At 42.7% G+C, this 14555-nt stretch overlaps 1 protein-coding gene across 1 annotated transcript; it reads right to left on the reverse strand.

Moving 5' to 3' along the window:
• Positions 1-7650: 7650 nt before the first annotated feature.
• DPPA5 (developmental pluripotency associated 5) lies at positions 7651-8785 on the reverse strand. Its single transcript, XM_007516370.2, has 3 exons — positions 8614-8785; positions 8277-8456; positions 7651-7933 (listed from the first exon to the last, which is right to left on the reverse strand). Exons 1-3 carry the CDS (start codon positions 8723-8725, stop codon positions 7869-7871), a joined length of 357 nt encoding a protein of 118 aa, XP_007516432.1. The 5' UTR covers positions 8726-8785; the 3' UTR covers positions 7651-7868.
• Positions 8786-14555: the final 5770 nt, after the last annotated feature.

Raw genomic sequence — 14555 nt, forward strand, 5'->3', positions numbered from 1 at the left:
CCAACAACAACAACAGTAATAATAATAACTACAACAACCATAAACAAGGGCAACAAAAATGGAAAAAATGGCTTCTGGAGCAGTGGATTCATAGTGCAGGCCCCGAGCCTCAGTGATAACCCTGGAGGCAAAAAAAAAAAAAGAGAGAGAGAGAGAGAGAAAAGGAAAGTTTTCCACACTGAGGCAGAATATCTTCCATAAACTTCTGAACACTGGAATTTGTCTTGGCTTCTCAGCTATCACAGAATTAGTCAAAGCCATCTTATGTTAATAAGAAGGCTTCAAGCTTCTAGACAGATGTCTTCTCCCGACCACTCAAATCAATCTCATTCTCCAGGCACCATTTTCTAAAAATAATTATAAACGGTTATAGTTGAGGAAAATCATTATTAAACTTGGTTTTAGTTAAAACAATTTCTTTCAAGAAATACTGAAGTTTTTTGTCACAAAACTTTAGTGGTAGGTGTAGTGTAGAAACAAAATCCTATAATTATGTAATCCTGAAAACTATTAAATCAGTAATTTAAAAAAAAAAAACAAAGAAAAGAAATCGTGAAGTTTTTATCTAAAAAGCATGACCACGGGGTTGGATGGTGGTACACATGGTTAAGTGCACGTATTACCATGCACAAGGATCCAGGTTCAAGCCCCTGGTCCCCACTGGCAAGGGGAAAGTTTCACAAGCAGTGAAGCAGGCCTGCAGGCATGTCTCTCTGTCTGTCTGTCTCTCTCTCCTCTCTCTCTCTCTCCCCCCTCTCCCTCTCTCTCTCCTCTATCTCCCCCTCCCTCTCAATTTCTCTCTGTTCTATCTTCTTCTTCTAGCATTTGCCCTTCTTCCGTAGCCAGTCAACAGCGTCAGGTTGAGCCTGATGTAAAGTTTCGAGACCTCCTTTGAATCTGGAGAGGTGGCAGTCGTTGACTATGTGGGTCATAGTCTGTCTGTAGCCGCAGGGGCAGTTCGGGTCGTCTCTGGCTCCCCAGCGATGGAACATAGCAGTGCACCGGCCATGGCCTATTCGATAGCGATTGAGGAGGGCCCAATCATAACGTGCTAGGTCAAAGCCAGGTTGACGCTTGCAGGGGTCTGTGATGAGGTGTTTGTTCTTTACCTCAGCTGACTGCCAACTCTGTTTCCAAGAGTCTGGAACAGAGAAGTTCAGTGTAGGCATATCTGTTCTATCAAATAAAAGAAACAAAGTTTTAAAATAATAATAATAAATCAAACGCATGACCACTATCCAGGAGGTGGCGCTGCAGATAAAGTGTTGGATTCTATAGCATGAAGTCCCTAGCTTGAAACCCGGCAGTACATGTGCCAGAGTGATGTCTGGTTCTCAATTCTCTTCTTCTTCTAGCGTTTGCCCTTCTTCCGTAGCCAGTCAACAGCGTCAGGTTGAGCCTGATGTAAAGTTTCGAGACCTCCTTTGAATCTGGAGAGGTGGCAGTTGTTGACTATGTGGGTCATAGTCTGTAACGCATTTGGCAAAGGACAGCCCCTCAACATTAAGTTGGAGGACTCAAAGAGCAGGACCAACAGCTTGAAAGCTGTCAGGAGCTGCTTGTTGCTGGCTTTGAGAGTGACTGGGATCCACGTGGATTCAGTCGGCTAGGAAGGATCGTCAGTTTCCCCAATGAATGGGTACTCTCACTCTCCTCTTATCTCTCTCATAAATGTACATTTTAAAAAAAAGTATTTTTAAAAATAAAAGGTATGACCACAGGTCCCAGCTTTTATTATACTGGAGATAAGTCATTTACTAGCGGGGGGGGGGGGGATTAGATAGCATAAGGGTTTTACAAAGAGACACTAATGCCTGATGCTCCAAAGTCTCAGGTTCAATCCCCTGCACCACCATAGCCAGAACTGAGCAGTGCTCTGGTGAAAAATAAAGAAAGGAAGAAAGAAAAAAAAGAATTTGCTAGAACACAACTATATATGAACTTCTCTTTGCAATGAAAATTAAATAAGCAAAGACTATCACTCCACTTCTCATTCCGCATTTTTTTTCTAATTTTTATTTATAAAATGGAAACACCGACAAGACCATAAGGTAAGAGGGGTACAATTCCACACAATTCCCACCACCAGAACTCCGTATCCCATCCCCTCCCCTGATAGCTTTCCTATTCTTTATCCCTTTGGAAGCATGGACCAAGGGTCATTATGGGATAAAGGTGGAAGGTCTGGCTTCTGTAATTGCTTCCCCGCTGAACATGGGCATTGACAGGTCCATCCATACTCCCAGCCTGTCTCTCTCTTTCCCTAGTGGGGCAGAGCTGGGGAATGACACTTTGCTCTGGCTTAAAGATCTATAAACTATGCTTCCCCTCTCCCCTACACCCAGCACAATGGACCTATCCAAGAAGCCAAGCAAGCAGCCACTTCAGAGACCACAAAGGAACCTGAGGAATATGTGGCCTCACAGTGGAGAGACAGGTCACCCAGGAGAGCAAGCCTTTGCCATGCTAGAGGAGCCAGGTTCAAAGTCCTCCACCACCACATGGGAGCGCTATGCAAAGGGGAAGTCTCGCAAATAGCGGAGTGGAGCACTGTGGTGTCTCTCCTCCTGTCTCTCACTCATTATCACCCATCCGACATTTGAAAAAAAAAAAACAAACAGTGAAATCACTCACCTGAACAGTATGCTACTTTGCCATGTACTCAAATCCAGTAGTCAAGGCACTGAAGGAAGCTTCAGTCCTGTGTTTTGTTTGTTTTGTTTTGTTTTAACTGGCATCTTTATATTTCACTTTTCAAACTATCTCTACTTTGAAATTTTTTTCCATTCAAGAGAGAATTTTAATTAAAAGTTCTATAATGATCAGCTGGGGCCCTAATCAGGGAGTCCTGAGATTCCCACACAGACATGATGAGCCTAGACCCCAAATAGATCCCTCTCTCCATTATCAATGGTCATCTCCATCAGGAACAACATAATGGACCTCTTTGGGGGCCTCCATAGGACCTTGCCCTCTATGGGGATCAACAATGGTAGAGAATGTTCCATCCTCCAAAGGGGAGTTGGATAACATACTCTATCTACCACCTGAGGAAGATGGGTCCTGAAATTGGTGCAACTCGGAATGTTCCCACTGATGACCACAGAATGCAAGTTCGGACCTACAGGGATGCAGAGGTCACATAGGCTCCTATGCTGAATATGGGCTCCAGATAAGATTGATGGGGTTTACAGTCAACAATATTTATATACTTTTCCCATATTTGGGAGCTACTCTCTTCCCAGATTCAGCTTTCTAGCCTTTTTTCAGCCATGACATCATCTCCCTAGACAATACCTTGGGCCCACCTGCATATCAGATGTCAGATTCAGGCAAAAACTAATGCAGTCATGGGCCCTTTGAAATATACCTAAAATAGACCTACTAGCTGTTTCCAAAATGGAGACCCCAAATCTTCATCTGCAATATTCCAGCCTTTAGGTTCATGATTAGTCAGCAATTTGTATGACTCTGTATGTTAACTCTTTTTCAGCCACCAGGTTCCAGATGCTACCATGATGCCAACCAGACTTTCCTGGACAGACAACCCCACCAATGTGTCCTGGAGCTCTGCTTCCTCAGAGCCCTGCCCCACTAGGGAAAGAGACAGGCTGGGAGTATGGATCAACCTGTCAATGCCCATGTTCAGTGGGGAAACAATTACAGAAGCCAGACCTTCCACCTTCTGCACTCCATAATGACCCTGGATCCATACTCCCAGAGGAATAAAGAATAGGAAAGCTATCAGGGGAGGGGAGGGGATACAAAGCTCTGATGGTGGGAATTGTACCCCTCTTACCCTATGGTTTTGTCAGTGTTTCCATTTTATAAATAAATAAATTTTAAAAATTAAAAAAGGCCTATAATGATCTAAAAGCTTCTTTATATCAGAGATATGATCTAATAGTGTGAGCTACAAAAGAAAAACAAATTTACCAGTTAATACTAATGTTTTGAAGAATACATTACAAAAGACAGAATAAGCAGGCACCAGGCTAAGCTGATATTCATTTCCTGTGTTGCCTTCATAAGACTGTAGTAGACTTCTAGACTTCTTCTATCACTAGGTACACAACTGTAGCAGCAACTGTGCAATCCCTTTGGTTTCTGGGGGTCCTGGCAGGGGCCTTCTCAAGACATCAGGAGCGGAAGAAACGAAACCAGCATGAGAGATGGAGGAAATATTACGGAACAGCATACCTACTGAGAATCTCCCTCTTCCATTCATCAGAAGCTCATCATTTCTTAAGACCCTCAAAAAGTTACACATGCATATTTAAATGAGCACATAAGATTCATGGGGAGGATGGGGAGATAGAATTGTTATGCAAAAAAAAAAAAAAAGTTCTCATGCCTGAGGTTCCGAGGTCTCAAATTCAATCCCCAGCACAAGCCAAAGTTGAGCAGTGCTCTGAACTATCATTTTCATTAAAAAAAAAAAAAGAAAGAAAGAATCATGGGACGGAAGGGGCAGGTATGGTTATGGCCTCCTTTTTCTGATAGGTAAAATAGTGATACTACTATGAGATTTAATCACTCAAGGACCAAGTGAAGCTCTTAATTAGCACTCACTACATCAGACCTGCTTATATAAAAAGAATCTTCCTTTCATATAAGATTTCTCTCTCATCCCTTCTATTTAGTAAGCAACCCTGGCTTCCCAGGACTACAGCAGGAGAATGTCAAAACTCTAGCCCAAGGTCAGACCCTCCTTAGGGAGTGTCACCATCTCCATTACAATGAGTTGTTTTGCTTCAAATTAACCCAGGGGGGAAATTATCTGCTTAAATTTCAAGCCAAAAAAAAGGAACCAATCCAAGATAAAATTTTTTGAAACTTCAGGTGATAACTTCCAAAAATTTTAAGGAATGTTCTTGAACTTTTATTTTGGGGGCTGACAGTCAGGGTATGCATAGCGTTTTGGGCATATCGTTAAATCTCCCTGTTCTGCTACTTTGCCAGATTATTAACCAAAGTTGTCTTCCATCTCTAGAGTAGACTACCTAAATTTTAAAGGGCCAGGGCCACTTTTATGCATTTCATAATTCAGTTGCAGAATTAGTGCTCACAAATAGTTACATTTCCACACACAATCAAAGGTGCACTCACTGAGAGTCATTTGGAGATGTCACAACTTTGGGGTCCATAAAACAAACTCATGCAAGACTAGCACACTGTTCACTCATCAGAAAAAAAAAAAAAAAAGTCTGCCTACTGTCTTTGGGTAAGGTTGTGGGGAAACAGGCAAACCCATATTACTAAGGGTGAAATACTTCCATACCTTTAGGAGATAAATTGGTAGCACCGAGTAAAATCCCTTGTGCATGCTCTGACCTTTAGGACTAGCAATTCCTAAATCCCAGAAGGAATTTAGGGTAAGCGGCACTTGCAAAACAAAGACCAAGTAGATATTATCCACACCTTTGTAAAAGTAGAAGATTGAGAACAATCAAGGGAACTAATGAAATGAAATGATGAACTAATGAAATGAAATGATAAACTAATAAAATGAAATGATAAACTAATGAAATGAAATGATAAACTAATGAAATGAGATGATAAACTAATGAAATGAAATGATAAATAAATGAAATGATAAATGAAATGAAATGAAATGATAAATAAATGAAATGAAATGATAAATAAATGAAATGAAATGATAAAATGAAATGTGGGGGGGCTTACATTTATAATTACACTGACATTAAAATTTAAAACTCTTTAAGAGCACAAAGAAAATAAAGCATAATTGTTGGAGAGTAGGAACTGAATGAATTATGAAATTGGGCTGGATTAGTCGGAATCATTTTTAATACAAGCAACTGTCTATTATTTGTGTGCTACTTAAGAAAATGCTGTTTGTGGGTGGGAGAGATAACATAATGGTTATGCAAAGAGACTCTCATGTCTGAGGCTCCAGAGTCCCAGGTTTAATCCAGGTTCACCACAAGCCAGAGTTGAGCAGTACTCTGGAAAAAAAAAAAAAAAAAAAAAGAAAGAAAGAAAGAAAGAAAGAAAGAAAGAAAGAAAGAAAATGCCATTAATTCCAACAAATATTTCCAGTACATCATTTCTCATCACACTGCAACTGCGGATAGATTGCCAAAAATATCCTCCCCGATGCCATACCATTCAAAATTCAGAATCACAGTTTCTTTCAAGAAAATTGAGATGCCCATACCTACCTGTTCCCAGTTTGTGGAATCTCTGGCATTGGCTGCTAGTCCTGACACCCAATGACTGTCCTTTAAGGTCAAAAAATCTCTTAGAAAGAACACCAGTAGAGCTCTGGGCTTGTAAGCTTGAAGTCCCCAGTTTCTTCCCTGGCTTCTCTGGCCTCTCTAGTTTGGGAAATAAATCTTTCAAAAGAATAAGAACTTTAGAACAAGGAGAGCCAAAGAAGCCACAGAAGGGGAGCAACCTAGCTTAGTCCTGCAGTGGGTCAGACAGTCAAAAATAACTGACACCTATTGGAGTCAATCCTTGATTCCAATGTTAAACCAGCTTGCCAGCACAGTTCCAAATAATATTACATCTCCCCTAAGGTTTGCCAATGCTTGGTCAAAGCTGTACTTCAAAATCTGCCTCCTATAAACAATCAGATCACCATAACCATGCCATATATCAGAACATTCTAAAAATCTACAATAATGGTGTTAAGATATCTTCAATATATATCAATAAACGTCAATGGCCTGAATTCATCTACTAAAAGGCACAGAGTAGGAAGATGGGTCAGAAAACACAACCCAACCATATGTTGTCTGCAGGAAACCCAAATAACTCAACAAGACAAACACAGACTCAAAGTGAAAGGTTGGAAAACTACCATACAAGCCAATGGACCACAAAAAAATGGGCAGGAACAGTTATGTTCAGATCTGACATGATAGACCTTAAAATAAATAAAATTTAAGATAGGGATGGACATTACTTAGTGCTCAGAGGATCAAGAGGACTTAGTAATTACCAACATCTATGCACCCAATGACAGGTCATCTAAGCACATCAAACATCTACTGAAAGAGCTACAGTAACAGTAGGGGACTTCAACACCCCACTCTCTTAACTTGACAGATCATCCAGGCAGAAAATCAGTAAAGAAATGAAGGAGCTGAATGAAGAGATAGATAAACTAGAACTATTGGACATTTTCAGAGTGAAAATGGTGATTTCACCATTTCCAGCCCATCTTTGATGGAGTTTGAATAAATCATGTTAAGTGAAATAAGTCAGAAACAGAAGGATGAATATGGGATGATCTCATTCACAGGCAAAAGTTGAAAAACAAGATCAGACGAGAAAACACAAGTAGAACTTGGACTGGAGTTGTTGTATTGCACCAAAGTAAAAAAAACTCTGGGTGGGGGTGGAGGGGGCGGGGTAGGTCCTAGAACAGGATGGCAGAGGACCTAGTGGGGATTGTATTGTTATGTGGAAAAGTGGGAAATGTTATGCATGGACAAACTATTGTATTTACTGTCCACTGTAAAACATTAATCCCCTAATGAAGAAAAAAAAAGAATCTACCTCCTAAGAAATGTCTGAATCTTAGCCTAGTAAGCTGTTGGACTTCTTTCTAGCTAGGGGTTTTCAATGAACAGTTAAGTTCAAGGACCAGCTGGCTATGAATTCTATCATTCAACCACATTACAAGTAATCATTTAAATTTTATTTCTAATTAAGAATCCAGGGTGATGTAGGGTGAAGGTGGGGGGAGTATTACATTAAGATTCAGAAGCAAAGGTCTGAGTCCAGAAAGTCGGTTGGTTTCTCTTTATCAGGCTAGGAAAGAATTTCAACCAGCCCTGAGCCACTCCAGCTTTGTCCGCAGCCTGCTAGATACATTCTGGTCCCAGATCCACAGACTAATCCGACTCCATCTCAGGATCCAGTTCCAAGGAATTCATGGCTTCCTCAAGTCTGAGCATCCCTGCACAAGAAAGAGTGATAGATAGCACATGAAGGGCAGAGTAAATAAGAACCTAAACAGTCCCTCAAGGGCCTATTCCTCGCCAGTTTTGGGAAACCCTAGAATGGAGGACCAGCTAAGCCCACTCCAACAGCACCCGAGTGGAGGTTCAGGGTTTTGATCTCCACTAACCCGGGGCCACTTCTCAGTCTTATACCAGAGTCCCTAAAACAGCAGATGGCATTCTAGGGCAACGCAGACACCTGACAAGATCCACTCCCCCTAAGTGGTGGTGTAGGGAAGAGCTGAGAAGAACTAGAGAAGGAAGGAAGCAGTATCCCTGGGTCCCCAGCAGGCCCCTCACCTCGCTCCTGGCGCAAGCGGTACCGCTCTATCATGGACTGAAGTATCCACTTGCACCGCATTTTGAACAAGTAAGAGCCGTACACGAGCACCTCGGTGAGGTTCGAGGATTCCAGAACCCTCAGCTCCAGCATGACTCTGCTCACTTGCTCAAAGTACGAGATTCGAGATCCATGCCGGCCTGAAACAAGAAAGGAGAACTCTAGCCCCGGGAGACCGAGATTGGGGGTTAAAGGACCCCCACTACATACACCCCATACACACATACACACCCTCTGGGGACACTCTCCCCCCACCACATCCTCCAGGGTAGGGCAGCGCAGCGCTCGTTCAAGTACCAAATATGGGCTCCACCAGCCTCGTCTGGACCTGGAACACCTCGGGCTCCTTCAAGTCATCCGGAACCGTCACCCACGGGGGGATATTTTTGCGCTCTGGCAGCCCTCCCATATCATTCACTTTAACAGAATCTTAGCTCCTGAACTGGCCTCGGGCCTATACAGACTGTACAGTCCCACTTCGCAGGCTTCAAAAGCGCACAGTGCAGGCCCACTTCTCCGGCTTCAAAAGTGCAGCACTTGGAGGTCCCGCCCCCGCCTTGCCCCGCCCCATATTTGCGGCCCAATGAAGTGCTCGGGATGCCCTGAGGCCCCGCCTACCAGCCGCTTGTCCGGTAAATTACCATCCAGGGTCTAGCCATTCCCTGGTCCTCCCTGGGGTGGTCTGATTGGATCTTTACAAGTATTTCCACCTGCATTGACTCTTGGCTTCCGCCCTAGAACTCCTTGCCTTCCGGAGTAGATGGGGCAAAGGCACTGTGGAGTCTTTCCTAATGAACAAGCAACTGGGCTTGAAGGTTCAGAAAGTGAGAGCCTAGTTTTAGGGTGATGCCACAAAGGAGGGTCCTCTAGGTTTCCGTTAGGAGTCCCCATTTTCTGTGCCCCCTAGTTTGGGTTCTGGGGCGTCACTTTGTGAACCACCTTGGAGATTTCTAGAAACTGATCCTGCCACTGAACAAAGAGGAAAAGAAGGTTAAAAATGGTGTACTCTTGGGGCCAAGCGGTGGTGCACCTGGTTAAGTGCGCAAGGACATAGGTTCAAGCCCCTGGTCTTCATCTGCAGGGGGAAAGCTTCATGAGTGGTGAAGCAGAGCTGCTGGTGTCTCTCCTTCTCTATCTTACCTTCCCCTCTAAGTTCTCTGTCTATCCAACAAATAAATAAAATGGAAGGGACGGAAGGAGGGAGGGAGGGAGGGAGGGAGGAAGGGAGGAAGGAAGGAAGGAAGGAAGGAAGGAAGGAAGGAAGGAAGGAAGGAAGGAAGGAAAGACAGACCGGGTGGCCGCGCACCTGGTTAAGTGTCTATGTTACAATGCTCAAGGACCTGGGTTCAAACACTCAGTGGGGGAAAAGCTTCAGAAGTGGTGAAGCAGTACTGCAGGTGTCTCTCTGTCTCTCCCCTCCTCTCAACCTCTGGCTGTTTCTATCCAATAAATAAATTAAAATAATTAAAAAAAAAAAGAAAGAAACGTGCTCTTCAACAGGCATAATGACACCTTGAAATGCTCTCAAGGTTCATACTCATCAGAGTTCTTGAGTGTGAAACTTTGAATCTATCTTGATTTCCAAGTTCTTGCCTGTTCTCCAGTGCTTTAGTGTGTGGTTCAGGCTCCTGTCTCTAAAGCAGGAGCTTTTATTTTATTCAAAACAATATTGAGGGATTGGAAAATAGCATCATGGTTATGCAAACAATCTCTCATTCTGAGACTGAGGCCCCAGGTTCAATCCTCCGCACCAGTACAAACCAGAGCGGTACTCTAGTTAAATATATATAGAGATTGTGGATGGGATTGAAAGTACATGTTAAAAAAAAACAACAAAAAAAGAAAGTACATGTTACCATGCACAGGGGTCTGGGATTCAGGCCTCCAGCCCCCCAACATGCAGAGAATGCCGAAGTAGTACTGCAGGTGTCTCTCTTTATCTTCCCCTGTCACAGCTCACTTGGTAAAGTACACACTTAGCATACCTTCGGATTCAGCATTCAGACCCTGGCCAGCATGAGAGCACCATGCATAGGGGAAGTTCTATGATCAGTGGGGTGATATTGTGGTGTTTCCCTTACTCTTTCTCTGACTCCCTGTGTCTCTCACCGTCTATCAATATTTAGACAGAGGAACAGAAGGAAGGGGAGTGGTGGAATCGTGCCAGGGCAAAGCACCCGAGGAAGGGGGGAAGCATTTTCCCTGAGGGCCATAGACTGCATAGTTGGCAGTCTCTCGTTCCACTGGAGGAAGTTTTGGTGTTGTGGTGTCATTCTCTCCCTCTCTCTGTTTCTCTTTTTTTCTGTTTGAAAAAATAGACTCAGAGTTGAAACCCAAGGAACCAGAAAAAATATAAAATAGTATATTGAGTGGCCTAAGAAGTAGCACAGTGGGTAAAGTTTTGGACTCACAAGAATGAAGCCCCAGTTCAACTCCCGGTATAACATGTCAGAGTGACGCTCTACTTCTCCCTTTCATTTCTTCTTCTTCTTTCTTATCTTTTTTTTTCTTTTTCTTTTTTTATTGGCCTCCAGGGTTATTGCTCCACTGCTCCTGGAGGCTATTTTTTCCCCCATTTGTTTCCCTCGTTGTTTATCATTGTGCTATTATTGTTGTTGTCATTGCTGTCGCTGTTGGGTAGGAAAGATAGGATAGAGATAGAAATCTAGAGAGGAGGGAGGAGAGAAAGACACCTGCAGACGTGCTTTGCCCCCCCCCCCCCGCGCAGGTGGGGATCTGGGGCTCAAACCAGGATCCTTATGCCAGTCCTTGTGCTTCGTGCCATGTGCGCTAACCCACTGTGCCCCTGCCCAACACCCCCTTTTTTTTAAATTTATTTCTTTATTGGGGAATTAATGTTTTACATTCAACAGTAAATACAATAGTTTGTACATGCATAACATTCCCCAGTTTTCCATTTAACAATACAACCCCCACTATGTCATTTATCATCCTTCATGGACCTGTATTCTCCCCACCCACCCACCCCAGAGTCTTTTACTTTGGTGCAATATGCCAGTTACATTTCAGATTCTACTTGTATTTTCGTTTCTGATCTTGTTTTTCAACTTCTGCCAGAGAGTGAGATCATCCCATATTCATCCTTCTGTTTCTGACTTATTTCACATAACATGAATTTTTCAAGGTCCATCCAAGATCGGCTGAAAACGATGAATTCACCATTTTTTACAGCTGAGTAGTATTCCATTGTGTATATATACCACAGCTTGCTCAGCCAATCATCTGTTGTTGGACACCTGGGTTGCTTCCAGGTTTTGGATATTACAAATTGTGCTGCCAAGAACATATGTGTACACAGATCTTTTTGGATGGCTATGTTAGGTTCCTTAGGATATATACCCAGGAGAGGAATTGCAGGGTCATAGGGTAGGTCCATTTCTAGCCTTCTGAGAGTTCTCCAGACTGTTCTCCACAGAGGCTGGCCCAATTGACATTCCCACCAGCAGTGTAGGAGGGTTCCTTTGACCGCACACCCTCTCCAGCATTTGCTGCTGTTACCTTTTCTGATGAATGACATTCTCACAGGAGTGAAGTGATATCTCATTGTTGTCTTGATTTGCATTTCTCTGACAACCAGAGACTTGGAGCATTTTTTCATGTGTTTCTCGGCCTTTTGGATCTCTTCTGTGGTGAATATTCTGTCCAAGTCCTCCCCCCATTTTTGGATGGGGTTATTTGTTGTCTTGTTGTTGAGTCTGGCAAGTTCTTTATATATGTTGGTTATTAAACTCTTATCTGATGTATGGCATGTAAAGATCTTCTCCCATTCTGTGAGGGGTCTCTTGGTTTGAGTAGTGGTTTCTTTTGCTGTGAAGAAGTTTTTTAATTTGATGTAGTCCCACAGGTTTATGCTTGCCTTAGTCTTCTTTGTAATTGGATTCGTTTCATTGAAAATGTCTTTAAAATTTATGCGGAAAAGAGTTCTGCCAATATTTTCCTCTAAGTATCTGATAGTTTCTGGTCTAACATCCAAGTCCTTGATCCACTTGGAATTTACTTTTGTATTTGGTGAAATACAGTGATTCAGTTTCATTCTTCTGCATGCTTCAACCCATTGTTTCCAACACCATTTGTTGAAGAGACTCTGCTTTCCCCATTGAATAGTCTGGGCCCCTTTGTCAAAGATTAGATGTCCATAGGTGTGGGGCCTCATTTCTGAGTCCTCACTTCTATTGCACTGGTCAATGTGTCTATTCATGTTCCAGTACCAAGCAGTTTTGATGACAATGGCCCTATAATACAGTTTGAAATCTGGGAGTGTGATGCCTCCGGTTCTGTTCTTTTTTCTCAAGATTTTTTTGGCAATTCTAGGTCTTCTCTGGTTCCAGATAAACATTTGTAGCATTTTTTCTATTCTCCTAAAAAATGTGCTTGGGAGCAACCCAGGTGCCCAACAACAGATGAGTGGCTGAGAAAGCTGTGGTATATATACACAATGGAATACTATGCAGCTATCAAGAACAATGAACCCACCCTCTCTGACCCATCTTGGACAGAGCTAGAAGGAATTATGTTAAGTGAGCTAAGTCAGAAAGATAAAGATGAGTATGTAATGATCCCACTCATGAACAGAAGCTGAGAAAGAAGATCTGAAAGGGAAACTAAAAGCAGGACCTGACCAAATTGAAAGTAGGGCACCAAAGTAAAAGCCCTGTGGTGAGGGGTAGACATGCAGCTTCCTGGGCCAGTGGGGGTTGGGGGTGGGTGGGAGGGATGGGTCACAGTCTTTTGGTGGTGGGAATGGTGTTTATGTACACTCCTAGTAAAATATAGTCATATAAATCACTAGTTAATTAATATGAGAGGGAGAAAATTAATTGTATCTCTCGAAGTTTTTCAAAACACAAACTGAATCTTTTTAATATATAGGCTGTGTAATTGATATGCAGACTCTCTCAAAAGCCTAGACCAAGTAGATCAGAAGCAACCAATAGCACAGCTATATACAAGATACTAGGTATTGTACAGCAAACCCTAACAAAAGGACTTTTCAAAGTTAACCCAATTACCAAATAATGTGATGATAACATTAACTATCCATTGTCTTTTTGAACCCTAAGACAGCAGGAACCTCACATCTCCACTATAGAGTCTCTACTTCCCCCAGTCCTGTAACCATTGGATAGGGCCTACTTTCCCGTATGCCTCTCCCAATCCATATCAAATAATATTTTATCTGCCGATCACAACCTAACCAACACAATGATTGCCACCTCAATATGCTTCACTTCAGACTGTGTCCAGAGACTTCACATGTGGAATGACAACCCTTCAGCTTCATTATTCGGGTGAGACCTTTCCTTTCATAGTATACTCTAATTCCATCTCAGGTGGTTCACTTTCTAACAAACTCCCAAAACCTAGATATACACCAGTTTCTGTGAGAGAGAGCATATGTTCACACGTATCCATAAACTACTGCAAAATATATACCTGAAAGCAGAAGTACACTAGAGTTTGCAGTGAGTACCCCCCTAACACTTCCTCTCCACTATTCCAAGCTTTGGGTCCATGAGTGCTCAACAATTTGTTTGGCTTCGTATGTTAACTCTCTTTTCAGTCACCAGGTTCCAGATGTCATCAGGATGCCAGCCAGGCTTCCCTAGACTGAAGACCCCACCAATGTGTCCTGGAGCTCTGCTTCCCCAGCGACCCACCCTACTAGGGAAAGAGAGAGGCAGACTGGGAGTATGGACTGACCAGTCAACGCCCGTGTTCAGCGGGGAAGCAATTACAGAAGCCAGACCTTCTACCTTCTGCAACCCACAATGACCCTGGGTCCATGCTCCCAGAGGGATAGAGAATGGGAAAGCTATCAGGGGAGGGGGTGGGATATGGAGATTGGGTGGTGGGAATTGTGTGGAATTGTACCCCTCCTACCCTATGGTTTTGTTAATTAATCCTTTCTTAAAGAAAAAGAAAAAAATGTTCTTGGGATCTTGATGGGGATAGCATTAAATTTGTAGATGGCTCTGAGTAAAATATTCATTTTGATGATGTTAATTCTTCCAACCCATGAACATGGAATATCTTTCCACTTCTTTGTATCTTTTTCAATTTCTTTGAATAGTGACTCATAATTTTCAGTATACAAGTCTTTCACTTCTTTGGTTAGGTTTACTCCTAGATATTTTATTGTTTTTGTTGCTATAGTAAAAGGAATTGACTTCTGGATTTCAATTTCTTCTACCTTAGTGTTTGCATAGAGGAATGCCACT

The sequence above is a fragment of the Erinaceus europaeus genome, chromosome 13 (genome assembly GCF_950295315.1).
Source record: "Erinaceus europaeus chromosome 13, mEriEur2.1, whole genome shotgun sequence".
NCBI classification, from domain to species: Eukaryota; Metazoa; Chordata; class Mammalia; order Eulipotyphla; family Erinaceidae; genus Erinaceus; species Erinaceus europaeus.